A 22,379-nucleotide genomic window follows, 5' to 3' on the forward strand; every position below is an offset into this window, starting at 1 on the left:
AAAAAAAGAGGTTTCTTGCCCCTTTAGTTTTTCCTCATAAAAATCCGAACAGTTCCACACCTATATTTGAAATTCAACCTTTAAAAAAAAAAGCGAAAAAGCCAAGTGTGACTCAGTTGTTGTTCTCTTTGGTTGTGATGGTAACCAGCTGCTTAGCAGCCTTGGCGATGTCGTAGGCGCACTGGATGACCTGCTGTGTGACCAGCTGGATGTCTGTCGTGGGACACGTCTCCACAGGAAGGGTTTTTTTGCACTCGGATTGGAGTCTGTAGGCACTAGATGTCAGCAGGCGCAAAGAAGTCCTTACCAGTTCAGATTTGGGTTTCTGGGAAAGCAGAAGTGGAACCAGACAGAAAAACAAAAGTGTTTTAGGATGGCTTTTAACTACCCAGCAGTGCTGGACAAGTGCTCTTTAAGGTGGGCCCTCTGCTGCTAGAGCTCTGTTTCCTACGACACGTTGGAACATTCCCTCTGCTCTGTGATAGAAGCCATCGCTGCAGAGACGTGGGGTAGGGGTGGATGAAACAAGTTCCCAGAATCTCAGCTCTTTAATCTCAAGTACATGCAGGGAATACTGATTCCTGCTCTCTGAGAAGTTACTCAGAAATTTCCTAATGGAAATTTTCCTGGCTGGTATCAGGGCAGAGCACACAGAAGATGGTCAGTTCAGAATAAGCACAACAGCGTGAGATTCTCCTGCCAGTTTCACTCAGTAACTTTGTGATGGAGATTTTACTCCCTCAAATTTACACAATTGAAGATCTACACATATCTGCATTAAGAAACACAAGAAATGGCATTCAAAAAGAAACCAGGGGGTCTAGCTAAGTTCCAGTAAAGGCCCACGACTCCCTTAGCAAAAGGCAAGTAGCTCCCAGGTTTTCATGACCTGCATGCACTTCTTCAAGTTGAAAGTCCAAAGGTAAAATTAGAGGCCCGAATACAGAAATTAACCTTTCCTGATTAGCAGGTAAGTATATGGATGAAAGATTCAAAAGTCAACCCGGTCACGTCCCCTTCTGCTTCTCATTTACAGCAAGGAAATCCAGCAGAGAATGAAGCCAAAAACACACTTACTTTTGGGAACAAGGCTGCCATTTCTGTCACTGCCACGTGTATTCTCTCAGAGCACGGTATATAGCTGCAAGAAGATGCAATCTATTATTCATCACGTCTGCACTGCCTTTCCTCTTCAGTTTCACTGCTCACTGGCTATTTAGAAACAGCTGGGTAACAAAACCCCATACGTATTCCAAGAGTATCTTTGTAGGCCGTGCTTTAGGCAACTGCAGCGGATCCAGCACACAGCTGGTGATTCTTAGTGCCCCCTTCCTAAGCACTGCCAGCACACTGCAGCACAGGTTTGTATGTAACAACGTGACTTCAGAGAAAACAAGAACTGAAATAACACAAAACCCTTTCTTCAGTTTTCATCATTCTTCACTCACTGTTTGAAGGAACAGCTGTCCAGATCTATTATGCCAAGCACTGCCAGAAAAAGTCCCAATTTGTACTCAATTACAAAACACGTGTCTATGAATATTAACTACACACTAAGTCATAACTTGCATTTCCTCCCTGCCCCTGAGCTCGCCTCTAAATTGGGCAGAAAGTCGCTCAGCTGGTTCTGTTTGGTGTGTGTACAACAGACAGAGCTGCTCTGCGTGGGAGAGTGTGCCCAAGCAAAGCAGCTCATGAAGTCAGACATGCAGTAAAGGCTCCACACTTTGGCAATATTTAAACAAATCTGCTGTTGCTTTGGGGGAAAAAAGAAAACCCAACTGTTTTTTACTCAGTGCAGTGCTGACAACCAAAAGTGGATGCAAACACATTTCTCTGCACGTGGGATCTGAGTGAGGTTAACTCGCTGCTGTTTCAGGAAGATCTGTCTGTGTTTTGAAAGAGCCCTTTCTGCATAAACCAAGAGACTGGAAGGGCACACCACTACAAGAAAAGCAGTTAAACCATTAAGGATCCAGCTAAAAACATCCCGGGATCTGAGTTCTACAAAAACCAAAGTGTTTCAATTGATTTCGTGTTTCATTTCAACACAGCAAACACCACTCACCATTCTCATACTGCAGTTCACAGACACATGCAGCTTTAAACTACCAACTGCTTTCACAGAAGTTCAGTTTTAGGCTAAATATCCAGTAATTCTATTGAGTTAAGCAGTGATGGCTAACCAAATAAATGCAGATTCCATTAGTCCTCATAGATTTCACTTCTGACTTGCACACCAGGTGAAAATTAGTCTCTCAAAACAAGGCAATAGTCTTACTTCAAGGTTTTGATCCTTCAAAAACTCCATTTCAGCATTAGTTAATTAAGATGGCTCAGTCTTACGCAAAAGAACCTCAGAAATATCACAGCAACAGCATTCAAGAACAACATCCAGCAGTGGTAGATTATGGGAGATCATTGCCCTTTCAAGCAACAAAACCAAAACCAAAACCCACAGTTATGCAGCCATCTTGCAACACCGAATGTGTAAAAATGGGTCAGTTGCAGATGCACTGAGAAGGAAGCAACAGAGTGGGGTCATTTTGGCAATGCAGGAAAACTGCTTGAAAAAAGAAATTAAAAAGAAGTGTATTTCTGTATGTCTCCAATCACCCAAGTTCTTCCAAATAACCTACAAGTGGAAGAAATCTTCCAAGTCCACTGTAATTTCCATTCTGCAAGTGACTCAGAAATTAATTAGTTCCCTGCAAACCACACTGAACAGCACTTCACCTATAAAAAAGCCAGTTTTGCTGATTAAACTCTGCACCAGGGCGGATAAAACCCTAAAAGTACCCAAGTGAGGATCAATGATGCATATTTCACAACACCTTCTCCAGGTTACCGTGAAGTTTATGGTATGTCTTGGAGGGATGGCTTTACTGCTCACAGCAAGCTCGTGAAATAACCTGACGCACTGGATGTGTTCACACACGTCCCAGGAAGACATCAGGGGATTTTGTGGCAGCTTAGAAAAGAGAATCCATCATCACCAGTAACTGGTGGCAAAACTCTTCCTCCATTTCTGACACTTCTTGCTGGCAATAATACCTGGGGTTAAAACTTGGGAAATTATGTTTTGGAGAACACTTCACTTAAGTTTCATTTTTATTTTAGGCATTAATAAAATACGTGGTCAGGTTAGAAGACATTTAACTTTTTCTTTTAATTGATTCAAGATCAAATTATCGTCTTGTTTAATACATCAGCTGTATAAAAAGTTGAAGACCTAAAGCTGAAAAGTGAGAACGTTGCATGCGGGGAATCACGAAAATTGTGCACTTTTGCAACAGTGCAGAGAAGCAGCAAGCATATATTGTGCTGTCAGTTATCATCGTTCATCTCCTTGGACAACAACAGGTACAGCAAAGACAGAAGAACATCTTAAGCTAGGACAGCTCAGTCCCAGTCTGCAATTCTGTTTTGCATTAAGGAGCTTCAACCGAACCAGTGATCTCCTGGGCTTGTAACTCCCTGCACTTGATACCTGAATTTTCTTTACCTTCCAAAGCATTTCATGCATAGCCTTTAACAACCCCTGTGCCCACTGCGCGTGAGGGAGGAAGGCAGCAGAGAGAAAGAGAAAGGACACTGTGCCTGGGAGGCAGGGACAGAGGCCAGAGTACCAGGAGGCAGGAGCGGGCTGCGGGCTGCTCAGGGGCTGCAGGGGAGCTCTCTCAGCCCAGGGAACCAGAGTGCTGCAGCAGCCAAGGCTGTGTCTGAGCCTGAGTGTGCTCACACGCCTGAATGGTCTACGGGCCAGAGGAGTGAAGAGGAATGGAAGAAAGTCAGGAAACAAAAAAGGGAACAAGGTGTACCATTAATAGATTGTATTCTTGCATCATTTTATTACTGTCTGATCATCTATGCAGCATGCCATTCTTTTATCCACAGCACTGCCAGCAGGAATTTGGAAGCTGTTCTATCCCCAGCTATCTCAGTTTATCAAAGAAGTGTTCCCCTGTTGCAGGGATGGAATGGACGAATCATTCTCCTCCATCCTGAGCAATTCTCAGCCCCTTGAGACAAAGCCAGGGAACAGGAAAACAAAGAAAACAGCTTCACAGTTCAGTGAAGATTATACTCATGTAAGTAAGTACTGGCAAACACCATGGCCTAGGCACGGTACACAGAGCACAAGTTGCTTAAATATCTATTCAATTTAACAGCTAAAAGCTGGGTACACTGCATTGTTTTTTCCTAAGTTTTTTTTTTTTAATTTCAAATATGGTAAGCCTTGACATATGTAAAACCTAAACTCATTTAAAGCTTCTCTTACTATCGCTCCTTATTATCTGTGAGAATCAAGTAACAAAGGACTGCTGTGGAAAAGGTTATGGGCAGGGCAATGAGCTCAGCACTAACACATTAGGACTCACATTCAGTGTGAGAAGAAGGAAAGGCCGTGCACTGTCCTTTCTAAAAATAGAAAAGTACCAGAAGGAAAAAACACAGAACAAGAGTGGCCCCATTGTTGTGCACTTCGCTCAGCAAGGCAGGAAGCCAGGGTTTAACAAAAATCACCAGCAGCTTCTGATGGGCCGAGATGGGTGCAGAACGCAGGGCTGGAGGCAGGACACACAGCTCACAGTGAGACCTGCCAGGTTTGGCTTATCTAGAGACCAACACTGCTCCACGTCTAAAACATGTTTGTACTTGGAAGATCTAATTATTATTTACAGTCCTCGTCCTCCAGAAGAGCTGTGCAGGAGCACTACCTGATGAGCAGACTGTGACTACGGCTTTTACTTGCTCATGGTTATTCTGGAAATTAATTGTTCAAATGGACCAGAAGTTCCCCAAGGGAGCTGAAGCTGTGCTGACACACTGAAGCTGTTCATTACTTGACGTACACCAGGGAACAGACCTACACTCCTCATGTGTGTGAAATCCAGTATGAACACAGGCAGCTAGTAGCTGTACTTCTGAGAATGCTTGCATTTTATTCATTTTCTCATAACCTCCAGAGCTTTTCCAGCACACGTGCCTTACCTGTCGTGCTTGTTCTCCTGTGCTGCACGCAGCAGTTCCTGAATATTCTTAGTGATCTGCTCAGTCTTCCGAATCACATCTTCTGTACTGGGCAAACTGGAGCTGGGGGCTGTGTCGGTGTCCTCAGGGATGGACCCCTCTCCCTGCCAAACGACACTCCTCTGCCTTCCCTTCCTGCCCGAACTGCAAAGGAACAAAGCTGAGCTCGGCCCTGCAGTACAGAGCTTCTCACCACCGACTTCCCTGTGCTCCAGCAGCACAATGCTACAGCATTAGCTCTACCTACCCCGTCTCCTCCAGCTCCAGAGGGGCAGCGGTGTTATCATAGTCGCTCTCAGGCACGCTGCTCTGCTTTTCCAGCTTCGAGGCCTGCAACAAAGGCAGATTTGTTTCAGCACCGTGCAAGAAAGAAGAGCCCCAAGAGGAGTGCAAGCACTGCACCCCACCTATGTGGTTTGCCCTTTAGCATGACAGCCCCTGCACCTGCTGCTACTCCAGAGCCCAGCACACCTAGCTGTCCCCAGATCAAGGGGTAGGAGGCCAGACCAACCAGAGTTAAGGCCAACCACAGAAGGAAAGGAGAATTTACAGAGCCAAAGGCCCAATATTTTCCACCTCCTATTCTCATGCAGACCAGCTTTGCACCTCCCAGCAATGCACCCAGCCCACCTGGCAAGGACGATGCTCTTTTTAACCCTAAACTCCTGTTCAAATGTCCGGGTTTGTTTTTGTTCTTTTACCCTCCCAAACAGAGGGCTGCTAATACAAAAGACCGTATTTGCACCACAGCAGCTCAAGAGCACCCACTCTCCCCACACATGCTAATACAATGCCCCTCTGTCAGGGAGAAACTGAAAGCAGACTTTGAAATACAAAGCTAGGCTTCTTTTCTGAACAGGTCTAGCCTTCTAGAATAGTTTATTTCCTGGCATTACAAGTTCCTGGAACACCTGCCATCAGGCCAATCTCTACAATTCACACAGACCTGCAATCTGAAGCCCTGTGAGGCACGCTCCCATCTTCAGGCAGGCTCTGAGACCACTACACATCTGCCTTTTCCAATCTTAAAAACTGCAAGGCTCATCAGAAGTGCCTGCTACAGCTCACCCACTTAGAACCAGACACATCAGTATCACTGTACACACAGCTCTGGCTCAGCATCAGCTCCCACCTCGTTCACAGGCACTGCTCACCCAAGAGGGCTCTCTGCCATTCCTGCTGAAGAACCAAAGCTAAAGCTCTGCAGAAACTCTGAAGTCGAGATGAAGGCAATCTCTAGTGTTAGATTGTAAGAGATATCTTCAATCAGCATCCCAGATCCTTACAGTTAGGAAACAATGCTTTTGTCTCGAGGGTGGACCGAAAATGTGACAAGGAAACATTTTTCACTGGTTATGAGCTATTCCATTTATTAAGCACTTACCTATTGCTAACACCACCAAATTCAAACACCCAAAGTACGAGAGCTTTCCATTCACTTTACAGCTACTTTGCACGGAAGAAAAAAAAACAAGGATTCTTTGAATGCTCACCTCTGAGAATAGCTACTAAAGATAAGCTCCAAAAAGTGACAGGCATTTTTTGAGAATAAGGACTTTATATGTAGCCTGTGGTTTTAATATCTAGCACCCCTTGCAAATATGTTATTTTCTCAACTGATATGGAGTTACATTAGAGCCAAAATAATAATAATAAAAAGGACGGAAGAATTTGGAAAGCAGGTTCTTTATCCTGGTGGAAAGAGGCCAGTCTGACCATTCAGCACCCAAACCCCCAGACTGCTTTTAGAAACACTCTGTGTCATGTTGAAAATTTGAGCAGAGACTGCAATGATGTTCCAAGGAACTGAACGAGATGGTACTGTTTTCATTATATTAACCACACAGAAAAAGTGGAATAATAAAAAAAAAAAGAGGGAGAACTCTCCCCAAAAGATCTTCTCAAAAACAGTTAAATCTTACAAGAAATACAAACACTTCCCTCTCAAGTTTGTTCTTGGGAGTCTTGTTTTAACGCAGAAATAAGCCAAGCTTAAACACTGAACATATAATATGACAAAATGGATATAAACTACTTGCAAGTTTCTATGAAATGAGCCACAAACATCTAAAAACACCCCGAAGGACCTCACGTTTCTCTGTCCTTCAAAGTTGAAGAGGTTTAACCAGCAAGATCTCAAAATGCAATCAACTCATTGTGATGACAGAGGATACCTCCTGCAAGTGGTGCAAGCTGGCAGCGCAGTGAAATGGCCACAGGCAAACTGAAGGCTGCTCACCTTCAGCACTCATGAGTTTGTGACACATTAGGCGCTGGGGGCCCCTGCGCAGCCAAAAATGGATGTTCTTCTACAGCTGCAAATGGAACTTGATTTTACAGTTGTTACAAGGTTCCCAAACTACAAAATATAGCCAAAAGAAGCTGGTGCTGACCAGGCTATCAAACAGTTTAGTTATGCTAAGTGTGTCCTCGTGCAAGCTGGCTTTTAGGGTTTCTTCTAGCAAATGAAGCTGAGCGAGACCAGATTTAAATGTTCCACTACAAGGAAGAGAAAAATGGTTTTAAAAGATTAAGGAGCTGCCTGAGGCTTCTCAAAATAGCTAACAGTTGACACAAGAAGCTGCAGTAAAGACAGCACCTTTGGAACAACAAGAGCTTGCAGAACGCATTTAACATTGCTATTTTTTCCCCCTGATGTCAACTGTTTTTGTTCAATACGGTTTTGTTGAGCCTGATGGAATACCGTGTAAGCTTCCTTTACACATACTCAGAGTCTTTCACCTTGACCTGAAAACAGTCTTGCTAACAGCAATTCCCACACCCATTCAGACTTCCATCTGTTAAGGTCAGCAGAAAGCAGGCTGGCCAACACTGAAAGAATCGTTGGGCACTGTGTTTGGATGCTGAAAGAACTCACTTCAAACAAAGTAATGAACACCTGTAAGATAAACAGTCAGTGAATATCGACGTGGATTGGTGCAGACTGATAGCCCCCAAAGAAAGCAGGCTCAGAAGTTAGGACATGCACGTGCCTCATGCAGTGCATTTTAGTCAAGAGGAGGAGTTACATATTGGCTTATGAAATATCAATGAGTGCTTGCCAAATCCCTTTCCAAAGAGCAGCCAACTTCTGGCTGTTTTCATTGATATGCAGCTCAACAAGTGATTTGGAGTGACTGTGGCCAGGGTTAAACTGAAGATTTTAGCCGTTGTGGAGTTAGAGAGGAAAGTATCCACAGCATGGTGCAAAGAAATGGAAAGATGAAACTCTGCTTCGTGCAAGCATGGAGGCTAGTGAGCATAAAAGGGCAGAGGACAGAGGCATAAGCCTTCTTGGAGATTGCCACCTCCTCCAGGTAAAAGGCCAATTGGGAAGGTACTTAACCCTTCGTGTGCTTTCATCCCTTGACCAGGAAAGCGTGGAGGGGAAGGAAGGTAGAGATGAAGAGGAGGTCACAAACGCACTCCTCCCGATCTAAAAATGGGAAAGAGAAAAACACTCGGGCAAACCAACACCAAAAACAAAACACAAATAATTCTTGACTGAAATAAAGGAGCATTCTTAAAAACGTGCGAGAGGACATAAAGCAAGAACGATTCTGAGAACTTGGCTGAGCCTGAGCAGACTTAATTTATTAAGCATTCAATTGGCTTCGTGGTAATTCTAATCCTGATATTTTAGAGGTGACGAATTTCACAGAGAATAAAATGCATTCACCAGAATACCAAATTAACCAGCCTCCACATAGCAGTGCTTCAAAACCACTACCTCGACCCAAATTTCAAAATGCAGAAAGCAAAGGACCCAAATGCAGCACTGTTGTGTTTCGCATGCATAGGCACTGATGAAAGAATTCCAGTGTTTCTCTCTATCAGAAATGCCTTATTAACATGTCAACATCATTTAAAATGATACGGGCTTCTTAGTTTTTAAGTTCTTTTTAACATAACTGCAGGGAGGGGCGAGGACAGGGAACGGCACACAGACTTCTGTACCGATTCCCTGGGGTGCACACTGTCCTGCTTGGAACACTAACAGAACGTTTGCCCTCCTCCCACATCAGTGCAGAATCCTTGTGGATAAAACAGAGCTCCCTCACCACTACCAATGCATCATATGAGAAAACACTAATTCAGAAGAATTTGTTCATCTAACGGAACTAAACCACCTTTAGCCTCCAGTTCCAAACTTAGAACAGGAAATTGGATGCCTAGTGAAAAAGTTGGCATCAGGTTTGTAAGGGAATTGTTGGACCATGGCCTGAACCTGTGATTGACCACCTGAGGTGAGCACTGAGTCAGCCATGGGAGCACAGGTGAAGGTGATTCAGCTGTGTGAGGGGAAGGGGTGGAGCCTGGCTGCACCTCCCCCAGACCCCATTTAAGGGCTGACTGGCACTGAGGAAGGATTTCTTTCTGGAGATTGCTCCTTGTGGGGTTCCTTGCAAGCCTACAACACTGGTGAGTACTTTCCATTTATCTTTGATGTCTTACTAAGCCTAACTTCTCTGTATGCTAACTTCTCTGTATGTTTACTGATCATCCAATACATTACAATACTTACTGATCTTACAGGTTTTTTCTTATTTTTTTTAAATGTCATTCTAGGGTTCCACAAATGCTCATGCATCTGTATACCTCAAGATATAAATCTATGAGTTGTACCTACCTTCTTAGAATACTACTTTCTACCTCCCTCCTGGTTTTCAAACAGTCATAGGGTGATATTTGGAAAATATATCATAGTTAAAAGAAACAGCTGAGCAGAAGCCAAAAGCTTCAGCTTAAATGTTCCAGAGCTGTTACAGCTTTTACTTTTCAAAACATCAGGCTCCTGCAGACATGTTAATACAGCAAACAGTAACAACTCTTCCAGTTCAAATTCCCTCCAAAGTGAACAGTTGAGCAGCTTTGGTAAGCAGGTATAGTTGGAAGAGACAGAAAAGCTGAACGAAAGGAGAAATGCAGAAGCATGAGCAGTTTTACTTACGTGTGGAGGGAAAGGCTGCAATCTCGTTATGCTTTCCTCTGGGTATGTGACCTCTCCCATGGGGAGGTAGGGTTTCTGACCTGATCCAGTCTCATACATGGACATGGGCCTGCTACCCCGTGCAGACGGTCGTCGCTTTAAGGAAGAATTGTTGGTAGGGTCTGTGTATTCAGAACCAGTTTGGACCTGATATATATTTGTTGTGGCCTGTCTTCTGAGGTTGGTATTTTCACTCTGTAGCGTTTGAAGCTGAAAGAAATGTTTAGCAGTGGGACTTTGTTTTTCTAATAGCAAGCATCAAAAGCAAACTGACCAGGCAATACATGCTTGTCTGCTTTACTAGCAAATCCAGCTTCCAGGAGCTGGGGTTTGATTTATTCTTCAGAAATCTATTTGATGTGTTTAGTATAAGCACAGAAATGTCTATGTTGCAGATCTGGCAAATATTTGAGTTGATTTCCAGCACTTGTTTGCTGGGCTGCAAGTCAAACTGGATCTTAAAATTGGCTGCTGTAGTTAGGAAAAAAAAAAACCAACCACACAGTCTGTTCCTTCCAGCCTGGGTGTAGTGGCATGTGGATCACATAACACAATGAGGATGCATGGGGAAGGGCTGCCAAAAGAACAGTTCGTTCAAGCATGGTGATCCATTTCAGCAGTCAACACAAGAACTTCTAGAGAACTATAACATAAGGCCCACAAAATCTGAAAAGGCCCAAACTAAAGCACAGACATCAGAGGCAGTGCAAAGAAAACCAGAGCTTGCTCTGCAAAGCAAGAGGAGAGTTTAGCTTATGAAAATAAAGAATCAGCTACTGCTTTCTAAGAAGCCAACAAGAAATAATTTTAAAGCTCTTTTTTATTACATGTATTTGATGGATAGTAAAATTGCAACAACCCTGAATTTTTATGGAGCTACTAAGAGTAAGTTTGCTATATTAACACATCATAAAGAAAAAAATGTAGAAAAAATTATGCCTCAGCAATTTTCTAACAATATACAGATACATATATACATTCAAACAGATGATGGCCTTTTAAACATGAAATGGTGCATTTATTGCTAGCATTTACTATAACCACATGCAACCTGAAGAACAGCACTTATTTAAACATCTTTATTTTGATAGAGGTGAAATCTGTAGCTTCTTTTTTCCTAGCTTCTGCCACTCCTCGTAACCTGCTTTAGGTGCAGTTTAATCCAGCAGTTAATGTAAATACACAGCAAGCTCTTAAGCACCTATATGTTTTTAGAAAAATCTGCAGGCATGAGAACCTTCCCATCAGAATGCCCATTGAAGCAAGAGAACTATTTTCCTCTTAACTGAGGGATAATCTCCCCTAAAGTGGCCCTCATCAGGTGCCTCCCCTTTAATTAGCGTATTTGATAACAGTAATGCAGAAGATCAGGTGCTCTGTTAGCTAATAAGGTGATAGGTAAAGTGGACTTTAAAACAAAGTTTCTAACAGGTTTGTGACCTTCTAAACCCCTGCTTAGAAAATGAAATGATAGTAAAAAGAAGAGAGCCTTTTGAATGACATCTATTGCACTAGAGCTGCTGAAGCAGTACAGGTGTATTGGTGCCTTGCCACAAATAACCCAGCAGACAATCCCCATACTGAACTGCAGCTTCCAGTAGCTCAGAGATAATCCAACTGTTACTGCTTCTCCCTGTCCTGTGTCCCACAGAGGCAAACTGCTGCACTGCAGAGTCACCAAGCACCGACTTAAGTCCCATAGCTCTGCACATCACCAGGACATAACATCTCCAAGATAAGTGAGCCCCAGCTGTGTTGTTTTTCAAAATGAGTCCTACTGCAGCAATGATCTCTTTTGCCACATCACATAAGCATGCACTGAAGTATCATTAATTCATAGGCCCTAATTTTTTTTCCCCCCACACGTAGGTTAAATCTGTTTCAAGAAACTCAATGTCAATGAAAAGTTAATTCAACAGATACAGAAAAATGCTTCATCAGTACAAGCTATTGGAAAAAAAAAAACAAAACAAGAAAACATCCTGAGATGTCTTTGGCTCCTCTGTATTCACTGTTCCAATAGATCTCAAAGGCTGAACTGTAATAAAAAGTTGGCATCAAATAGCCAAGGATATTTGAATTTGCTGAATTATCTGGGCATCAGATTGTAAGAGGTCAGTGGTGCCTCCTTGACCCAAAAGAACACGGGGGGGAAAAAAAGTCCTGAGCACAGGTTTCTCTGCAAGAGGACAGCTTGAACACTCTGAAGCCAACTTTTTCTTTAAGGAGAGCCTCCTGCAGGATGTGCTATATGTACTGCAGTATTGTAACCATCTGGAAAACAGGGCTTTTAACACTGGGTAGGGGAATCCATCTAAAGAAACACTCAGCCTTCTCTAGACTAGGGTGACAAACAGGACAGTCAGCTCGATACACGTGTAAGTTCTGCTACAAAAACATGTTCCTATCTCCTATCTAACTCTAAAGCAGGTCCACTTTAAAGATCTTCTCACTATTCTCATATTGGGTCATTGCATCTTCAGTTTCAGCAGTTTGGCAATTAAAACCACATAATTGGATGGGGTTACATTATTGTGCTTGTTACCTTTTTCTGCATGATCCTCAGCTCATCACTCAAGTTGATGTTCACTTTCATTAGCTGCTGAATCTTAACCTCAGAAGCCACCAGTGCGTTTTTAACTTGCAGATACTCTTGGGCTGTCACTGGTCCATCTGACAAGTCTGAATCCAGGCTCTAGAAACAGAGAGAGAAAACTCTGAGATTGCTGAAAGAAAACAGGACAGTGACTGCCCCCTCTTTCGCCATGCTGCATTACTTTCAGGAATGGCATAACATACTCAAGTCAGCATTGATGCACTGTGAATATTTTTAGAGTAGGAAGAAGTAAAGTTTGTGAAATCCCATGTAACCACTGATTAAAAGCACTTCAGTAGATCCAATTTCATCTGTGCAATCAGGTCTTATCTTGTGACATGCACAATGGCACTGTTTATTTTTCTGAAGCAGCCTTTTAATTACAGTATAAATTCTATATGTCACAACATCTAATTCTGTAAGAAAGTATACATAGACTGAGGGATAATTCTAAAGTGAAGTTGAAAATTAATTATTTGTTGTCTGATTATTTATTAATTTCCCTTGACTTCAGATTAGCTTTATGAAGGACATTTGCTGTGTGTACCAATAGCTCAAACCCACCTTCTGCCTTGTTGATTTAGCTGCATTTGTTTCCAGATCAGTATCTTCATCTGAAGCAACACTGTCATAATCAGGCTGGTCATTATCCTGACTCTCACTGCTATGTTGATTGCTGATTGATTTGAGTATCAGTTCCACATTTTCTGTCAATCAAAATCCAGTTTAAAACATACTAAAAGTTTGAAGGAGAAATGGAAGTGCATAAAAATAGTTAAATAAATAAGCTCTACAACCAGACAGACAGTGCAGTTTGCTATCCATGTGCTAATTTAGTTCTTTTTGTCATATAAAAACATTATCAGTTTCTTTCTTCATCATACTTCATAGTAATAGTACTTCTGAATGATGCTATCCTATCACATCAATTAAATTACTGCAAGACTGCAGTAATTCAATTGAATGATAGGCTAAATGAAAGAGCTGCCAACCAAAACTCACCTTTTGAACCAGAGAGAGGATTCCCCTGTTGTCTTCGTTTGGCATCACTTAAAATATCTATAACTAGCGTAGCAAACTCATGAGCATTAAACCGAGCCAGTTTCTGCCTTCCCTAAGTTAGAGATAATATTTATAAAATTAATAAGTGTCACATACTAGATGAACAGCACAGTTTTCAGGCAAAACAGACTACAGTCTGTTCAATGAAGCATCTGCAGAACTCTAGGGAAGAAGTAATGCAAAACATTTTTAACCCTCTTCACAAACAGTTGCAACTCTTCTACAATAATAAAGTACAGTAGAGCAATATTACTTAGGATAACTGGCTTATTAAACAAGAATAGCTTTATAGTATTAAGAGGATCATATACCTGATTTCTGGTTGAGGAATATTCAGGATTTACAGGAAGAAAAGGGACCACTGTGGTCTCTGTCACAAGAGTACTATGATTCTGAGTAGCAAGCCAAACTGCTCAAGGAAGGAAAAGAAAAAAAAATAATAAATAACAAAGGATTAAACTGTCTGTGCTATCTGGCAGTGTTTCTTGTCAAAGAAACAAAGACCACAATTTCAAGCACAAAAATCAATCAATTCAACGAAAGATTTTTTCTTTCCTCAGAGCTCTCTTTACTTTGAAAAACAAAACCAACCAAACAAAAAGCACTTAAATGTACATGCATCTGAATACAATAAAAGAAACTACCACTATCAGTAATTTCTTAACACAAAAGTATTCTATACAGAACACATGCTTGCAACTAGCATCATCTTTGTGATGTAACAATTCATGTTTTATACATGTTCTGCTCACCTGCATCTGTTTCCCTCCTGTCAACTTCATCATACACATCCATGGCAAGTTCTTCAAATAAGTGGTTGCTTAGCTAGGAGTAGAAGAGAAAAGTTACAGCTGAAAATCAAACTGAACCTATTAAGACCTCTATAACATTGAAAATAGAAGAGCACAACTTTGCTTTCCAATGTTGCTCTTCCACCTCGTGTAACTATGCAGGCTGAGAAGCAAGCAGCTAAGCATGAAGCAGGTGTGAGTCACAGAGCAGTCCTGCTGGCAGGGGATGTGTTGGTGCTGGGCTGCTGGCTGGGGTCAACCTACCCCAACCTGCAAAAATACAACGCAGGAATCTATCTTCTTGTAGCTAGCTATGCATTTAAATTAACTACTACCAGCATGTTAAAATAGACATTGCTGGTTAGAACAGTATCATCACAGTTGTGCTTCCTCCTGACATGAGTTCTCGTCTTCTGGTTCAATCTGCTTCAGCTAAAAGCTCTTTCCCTAACCTGTATAAGGATTTGATCACAAGCACCTTAGTAACACTAGCCAGTCTGTGTTAACAACAACTCACCAGCAGACAGCAACAATCTATTTTGGCTTCCCAGAAAGTTAGAAGCAAATAATAGCATTTAACGTACAAATTGTCATTTATTTGTTTAGCAATTGATAAGAGCTGAAATACCAGCTTGAAGGATGAAGTGCAGTATTTGCCACACTACAGTAACAGTGCTGCACAGCACGGAAGTTCTACTTACAGACTGAAGCTTCTTCTTAGCTGCTTTTGCAAGTTCTGATAAATCCAGACTGCTATGAAAACAAAAAGTGATCATTACATCTACAGCATTAAGGGCTACTTTAAAGATAAATCCCACACATTTCAATGATTAAAACCTCTTTTATTTGATGCTGTTAGTATTTCATACAGTCTTTAGCACATCAACCTTTCCAATATTACCAATACACTAATTAGCAGACTCTTACACTTTGCTAAATAAAACAAAATCAAAAGAATCCCAACAACCCTTCAGAATAGAAGTACATATCTGCATAGCTCAAGGAGTGATAAAGCATTTCTGTACACAAATGTGTAGTTGTAAAGCAACAAAATGTTTTCTGTGGAGAACCTGAAAAACATGCTAAACTGTGACCAAAACTCGTCTGTAGGAAACAAACAGGATTTATTCCACTGGACAGTGCAGGAGGTATGTGACCATCAGGCTGCCAAAGGGCTGCAGCCACAGGCCCTGCTTTACATTATTCTGTACCAGTTGGGAAATAAGCTGTTCTGCTAGCTCCCAGCCTTGAACATGAGGCACAAGATGAAAATTCTGCAGCTCAACTGAATTAATCATAAAAGACAGAGATTAGAAAGCTGACAAATTTTAAGCCCATACTTCTACCACCCAGGGGATGACATCCCTGACCTACAAAGATGAAATGGCTCAAGTAAATCTCCGCATGATTGAACATCACAGGGAATCATGTAGGCTGCTGCCTACCTAAGAAAAATAATATAAAATAAAACTTAAAAGACCAGCAGAGGACATCAAGTGGAGGTGAGACAGTCAAGTTGCACTCCAGGCTCTGCATCCTAAAATGCATCTCTGAATGAGTTGTTTTCCCCATGTTAGCTTCTTTCTTCGTGCAATGTAGAAAACGATGCTTACCCTGCTCTGCAAAATACTTTGCACTGTACTTAGCCTAACAGCTGACTACATGATATTAAAAAGTAACAGATCCTATCAGTAGGCTTTTTTTTTAACCAATAATTACATAGTAATTTTTATTTGTCTTACAGCTCTTCAGAGATGATAGCAATAAACTGAACAGCAGTTTACTTACAGCCGTCTTATTTCCAATGGCGTGGCAATAAAAGAAAAATGTTTATGACTTATGATTAATACATGATATTTTTAATACAAAAAATGATTTGACTGACTGCAATCAAAATTTAAGAGCACTCGTGACCAGAAGTACAAACACTGTCAGAAATTCTGCTTTTCTGCAAACATGCGTTTAAAAATGCAGTATCAGGAAACATTACAAAATTATTTTATAATTATTTTATACATTATTTTATAAAATCTGTTTCCCAGAAATATTCATGTATTTAATTTTCCATCTGCATTTCAACAAACAATGAGCTTCTATAATTTTCTGATTGTGTCTAAGATTGATAAAAGCAGGTCATAAAAAGTTAAAACGACAAGAAGCTTAGAAGTTATTTCAAAGAGGAAGGTTTTTAGTCTAACTCTTAAGGATTGTCTGTTTACAAACAGCTTTCAGGCATGTCAAACTCACCTATCCGCCATCTGAGGTATAACAAAGTGCTGTCCATTTTTATGATCTAGAGTTGAAAACAAACTATGCTTTAATAGGCTGTTAGTGGGAGATGCAGCGAGAAACCCAGGGATATTTGCAAACCCACGACAGACTATCTTGCAAGTCACTCAATTTCCAACTACAGGAAGCTAGCAAGTCTCCAAAGAAGGTTCCTACTGCGATTTGCTCATGTAATAAAAGCTTCCAATTAAGTCTTATCAACCCCATTATTTTTCTAAATAACCTTCAGTTCCAATGCAGGTGCCCTTATGGAACCTAATGGCTAAAAATTTCCAAGTGTGTACCTTCAAAGAAGCACTCGTTGAATTGGATGCTCCTCTGCTTTTGCATTTCAATTAGAATAAACTAAAGTTTTTTTAGTTCAGTGCTTCTGCAATATTCCCTGCAGACTAATCAGCATTACAGAAATTGTATTTTCCCTGAAACTCAAGAGTACTCATCTGACCTTATATGTAATAAACCCTTAATTTTCTAATATATACAAGGGACAAGTGTGGTAACGTGGAAACAATATATACCACAGATTGAACCGCCCAACAATTAACATAGAAAGACATAGGGGTGCAGATTTTTCTACTCACCTGGTTTCCTGCCACAGAGATAGAAAGCTAACCTGTCAGTGAGTTCATACTGAATTTCTACCAGGCGCTCTGCCAGCTCATGGTGCCCACCTTGTCTGGTTTACACAAACATACAAAGAAGAGTTCTATTAGTTACTCCTCTGTAAGTTATACAAAAAGAAAAATTTAAACACAAACATTTAAAAACATCACGTGTCAGAGCCTTCTACCTTGCATAGTCAACTGGAGTTTTTCCATTGGAATCTTGTGTGCCAGGATCAGCACCATACACTGCTAATAACTCTGCTTGTAAGGTCTGTCCTGCCTTAGCAGCAACGTGGAGCGGGGTGTTTCCTTTCTCCTACAGGTCAGTAAGAAAAAGCACATCACTATTTCATCAACAGCTTTGAATACACCATTGAAATATAACACGTCATCTGAAATCTGCATCAATACTACAAACACTAAAAATGGATCACGCATCAAAATAATGAAAACCAGATTCATACAGGATGAAAGAAGTTGGCTTGGGCTCCCAAGGAGAGCAATCGCAAACACGTCTCCAGGTTCCCCGTCCTCACGCTGGAATGGAGTTGCTGAAAAAGGAGGAGGATTCTATTCAACACAAAGGCAGTAACGGTGATTCAGCGATGCTTTTAGAAACAGTTATACAAGAATTCTTGCTGCAGCTGTTTTATATAATGTTTTTTTCTCCAAGTTAACCTACATCATTGCCTCTGAACCAGCCACATCTCCAGAATCTCTATATATTCATATATTACATAAAAAGCTGCTTCAGGCTGAAGTCAAGCTGTGTTTGTTTACATAACAGTGCTGAACAGCAGCAACAGTTAAGTCAAAAGCAACTAAATTCAGTTAGATTTCAGTGTGCTGTTACACACAAGCTGGAGCTTCTGTATGCTGCCAGGATGAACAAAAAAAAAGCCACCAGTAAACTCACCTTACTGAGATCTTTGGCAGTTACACTGTCATCCTCACGGCACGGCAAGCGATGAACAAATGCTAACATTTGATATTTTGCTCTAATGAATTCAGCTTTATTGGGACTGCAGAGAAACCCCAAGCAACAAAATGGGAAGAAATGTTAGTGCTTTCGAAGCAATAGACATCAACTATTACTATTCCAAGCAAGACATCAGGAACCGAGAGCTCATAGAACTGAAGCTGTATTTCCATCTTTGAAATAAATTGAACAGTAATCATTGAGAATTATGTTAAAACAGAAAATCTGACACGGAATACCAATGAAAGACCATAAAACCAGGACATCTGTGAACAAACAAGTAGTTTACTACTTCTCCTATCTTCAGAAACAAAACATACTTAGGTTCCCGTGTACACCTTGCTGCCTATGTCACTGCTGAATAAAACAATCACACCTCTACAAAGAAAAGATCTGTAATTTTCCACTTACTGCACTTTATCCTGAGGGTTAGCTTTGCGCCTTCCACTCATAACAGAAGCAGGGTCCAGCAACGAATGTTCCCATATGGAGTTAGCACCATTATTATACAGTGTTTCAACCATCTGAAATCCAAAATGTATACAGGCAGGAGTGAAGAATGTTTGCTGCTAGCACAGACTGACTCATCAGAAAGCTGCAAGTACTGTGAAGCCAGCAGCAGGATGGCACTGACTCAGTATTCTGTGCACCAGCACCTAAAACCTACTGGGGTATCAGAGCCCAGCTGATGTTTAGGAGGCTGTTGTGTGGAATGTATTATGAACCTCCTTCCAATTCTCTCCACATCTCTATCAAAGAGAAGCATGCTATACACAGAAGATTTAGGTTGAATCAGATGCATTGCACAAGGCTGAAAGAAAAATTGAAGGTCCCTTCCCAAAACAAAGGTATCAAATAAAAAAGATATTACTGATTTTATCAATCCTCCATGGCAAAAACAAGAAAAATAAAAATTATTTTTATATATATATATAGAAATACCACAAAGAAATTCTGGCTTTAATGAAGGAGGAGATGCCATTGCTCTTTACCTGCAGCAGTGTTGGAGGCCATGGTGTGTGCTTGAGATGTCTCACTTGAGAGATATGACGCCCCAAACTCCGGTGAACGCTGCAGCACTCATCGCAAATCAGAATTCCCCTGTTTATGGATGCCCAACAAGGATCTGAAAAAGAATACATTTATTACAACCACAGAAGGCAACGTGACTTCTTATTTCAGAGTGTAAAATGACTTTGTGTTTTAGAACTCTGCATTTTAACTTTAGCTTTACTGCTCTCGGAAGCAACTCCAGTTTCTGTAAGTGACAGAAGAGGCTTCATGGGCCAAGAACCCTGCAGGAAGAGAAAGTGAGCAGCAAGACAGATTGTCAGAGCTGGCACACTGCAGGAGGAAAAAGGAATTCAAGATCTCCTCTGTTTTGGAAAACTACATAACTCCAAATCCAAAGATGGGTTTGAGGCTGAATGAGTACAACACAAGCCTGTATCTGATGAGAGCTCTTCTTGCATTGTGTCAGAATACATCTAAGCAATTGTGCATCACAAAAGTCTCCTGCTGTGACCCGTGCAATAAATATACTGAATCCATGAAACGTGAGATCTGATCACTGATGTGGTTTCTGAGCAGAACTGATGCTGTGTGCACTGAAGGCAATGCAGGCAAATCCGTTCGAGCCACAGCTCACAAAGGAAGGCAGCATCTACTGATAGATGATAACTATCACATAGCCCAGAGCCAAACTGAAGTGTATATTGTTAAAAAACACAGTAATAAGGAGCTTGCATCCTCGTTGTTAAACATTCCATTATTGTAACAACTTTCACTTCTAAGAGAGAAAAACATAACAAAATGAGCTGCGTTAACCCCAGCCTAACAACCCAAGGCTGGAGGCATCCTTCCAGACTAACGAGCCTCGTCCCTTTTCATCACAGACAGCCTCATCATACACTCAATCATACATCAATGTGATCTGAAAGCCACTGTGCTCCTGGTTTCAGTCACTGGTCAGTGGTGTTCCTCAGGGGTCGGTGCTGGGGCCCGTTCTCTTCAATATCTTTATCGATGACTTGGATGAGGGCATTGAGTGCACCCTCAGTAAGTTCTGGATGACATCAAGTTGGCTGGAAGTATCAATCTGCCTGGGGGTAGTGAGGCCCTACAGAGGGATCTGGACAGCCTGGATAGCTGGGCTGAAGCCAGTGGGATGAGGTTTAACAAGGCCAAATGTCAGGTCCTGCACTTTGGCCACAACAACTCCAGGCAACACTGCAGGCTTGGGGCAGAGTGGCTGGAAGACTGCGTAGAGGAAATGGACCTGGGGGCATTGATTGATGCTCGGCTGGACGTGAGCCAGCACTGTGCCCAGGTGGCCAAGAAGGCCAATGGCATCCTGGCTTGCCAGCATGAACAGGGCAGTGATTGTCCCCCTGTACTCGTCTCTGGTGAGGCTGCACCTCGAGTACTGTGTCCAGTTTTGGGTCCTTTGCTGCAAGAAAGACATTGAGGCCCTGGAGCGGGTTCAAAGAGGGGCAACAAAGCTGGTGAGGGGTCTGGAGCACAGCCCTTATGAGGAGCGGTCTGGAGAAGAGGAGGCTCAGGGGAGACCTTATTGCTCTCTATACTTGGAGGGAGTTTGTAGTGAGCTGGGGGTTGGCCTCTTCTCTCGTGTAAATGGTAACAGAACTAGAGGGAATGGCTTCAAGCTGCACCAGGGGAGATTCAGGATGGACATTAGGAAATACTACTTCTCTGAAAGAGTGGTCGGGCACTGAAATGGGCTGTCCAGCCAGATGGTGGAGTCACTGACCCTGGGGGTGTTCAAGGAACTTTTGGATTTTGTGTTGATGGACATGGTTAGTGAGAACTATTGGTGATGGGTGAGTGGTTGGACTGGATGATCTTGCAGGTCTTTTCCAACCTTGGTGATTCTGTGATTCTGTGGTCATGATCTGCTCAGTCAATATGCAACATAACCGGCTCCGTTCAGCTACAGCAAAGTAAGCTCCTGTTTATTTGGTCATTCCATAGCAGAAAGGAGGCTTCAGCACTCTTCTGAAGAGAAAAGCAGAAGCCTTGCTGGCAATCTGAGCTCCCACACACTGCGTACGAGGCTGGCCAAACAGCAGCAGGAGTTCAGCACTGCAACCTGCTCTCAAAGACACGCTGGTTTAATTGCAGGTGGTGTTTTAATTGAACTACACGAAGATTTGTGGGCTTCCATTCAGTTCAGACAGGTTGGTTCTGACAGAGGGCTGTCAGGTTATAGGAGGACTGTTATTTCAGGATTAAATTAGATGTCCGTGTTGGAGCTTAGTCTGTTTTTAAAGGCGATACGGGTACAAATACAACTCAAATACGCTTACACCGGTGGCAGAACACAACAAAAGCTCAAAAGATCTCTCAAGTTTGCTTTCAGGAACATGGCAGAGCGCTTCAAAACAGGAAGTGTGCAAGGACAGGCGTGCTCTGCGGGTACCAGAAGTGAGCTCCTGCCCCAGCATAGGAAACGCAGCAGAAAAGAGCACGTAAACTCGTGCACAGCACAACCACTTGTGGTCCCAAAGAAGCAAAGAGAAGCTGGGGAAGCCAACGTGGATCAAACACTGCAGATCGAACAGGCCGTGTGCCGGCTGCCCACGGCTCAGGCTGCCCAGCGCCCATCCACGGCCTCGGGCACCTCACGGAGGTGGCACCACAGCTCCGGGCAGCGCTGCCGGGGTCCGATGCCCTCTGAGCCCCCTCGGACCCGCCTTTCCTTTCCCCTCCTCGCACCGCCGTCCCCACTGGCTCACGCTGCGGCGCTTTAATTCATTTCACCGCCCACATCAGCGATCAGATCCGCAGAACAGAAAAACACAAAGCAGGCAAACGCAACCCACAGAAAACGCACCGATCTGGCAGAGACGGACAACAAACACACGCTATTATTCCAAAAAACAAAACCAAAACAGTTCTGAACAGCAGCGCTACAGATGAGCAGCAGCGCGGACGAGGAGGAGTTTTCAGAGCACCGTTTTGTCTCCGCAGCGCCGTCAGCGCGGCTCCCATCCGCGCAGCGCTGCCGCTCCCC

General features: G+C 42.5%; 2 protein-coding genes across 5 annotated transcripts in view; one reads left to right on the top strand and one right to left on the bottom strand.

Moving 5' to 3' along the window:
• Positions 1 to 6: 6 nt before the first annotated feature.
• On the bottom strand, positions 7 to 19,503 carry GIT2 (GIT ArfGAP 2). 4 transcript variants are annotated; one of them, XM_010720366.1, is made up of 19 exons: positions 19,339 to 19,503; positions 18,758 to 18,870; positions 18,284 to 18,389; positions 17,832 to 17,918; positions 17,553 to 17,683; positions 17,344 to 17,438; positions 16,721 to 16,766; positions 15,175 to 15,223; positions 14,435 to 14,507; positions 13,994 to 14,091; positions 13,623 to 13,734; positions 13,185 to 13,327; positions 12,570 to 12,719; positions 9,986 to 10,234; positions 8,381 to 8,470; positions 5,282 to 5,364; positions 4,996 to 5,178; positions 1,078 to 1,141; positions 7 to 325 (listed from the first exon to the last, which is right to left on the bottom strand). In XM_010720366.1, exons 1-19 carry the CDS (start codon positions 19,486 to 19,488, stop codon positions 113 to 115), a joined length of 2,235 nt encoding a protein of 744 aa, XP_010718668.1. In that variant the 5' UTR covers positions 19,489 to 19,503; the 3' UTR covers positions 7 to 112. The 4 variants fall into 4 exon arrangements, with proteins under 4 accessions (XP_010718668.1, XP_010718667.1, XP_010718669.1 ...); XM_010720365.1 differs by having other exon boundaries at positions 15,175 to 15,226; XM_010720367.1 differs by lacking the exon at positions 8,381 to 8,470 and having other exon boundaries at positions 15,175 to 15,226.
• Positions 19,504 to 20,371: 868 nt separating this feature from the next.
• Positions 20,372 to 22,379, top strand: part of TCHP (trichoplein keratin filament binding) — a 6,845-nt gene continuing 4,837 nt past the window's right edge. The window contains exon 1 of the mRNA XM_031555908.1: positions 20,372 to 20,404. Coding sequence (XP_031411768.1) covers positions 20,372 to 20,404 — 33 coding nt within the window. The remainder of the gene's footprint in view (positions 20,405 to 22,379) is intronic.

The sequence above is a fragment of the Meleagris gallopavo genome, chromosome 17, assembly GCF_000146605.3.
Source record: "Meleagris gallopavo isolate NT-WF06-2002-E0010 breed Aviagen turkey brand Nicholas breeding stock chromosome 17, Turkey_5.1, whole genome shotgun sequence".
In the NCBI taxonomy this organism is placed as follows: Eukaryota; Metazoa; Chordata; class Aves; order Galliformes; family Phasianidae; genus Meleagris; species Meleagris gallopavo.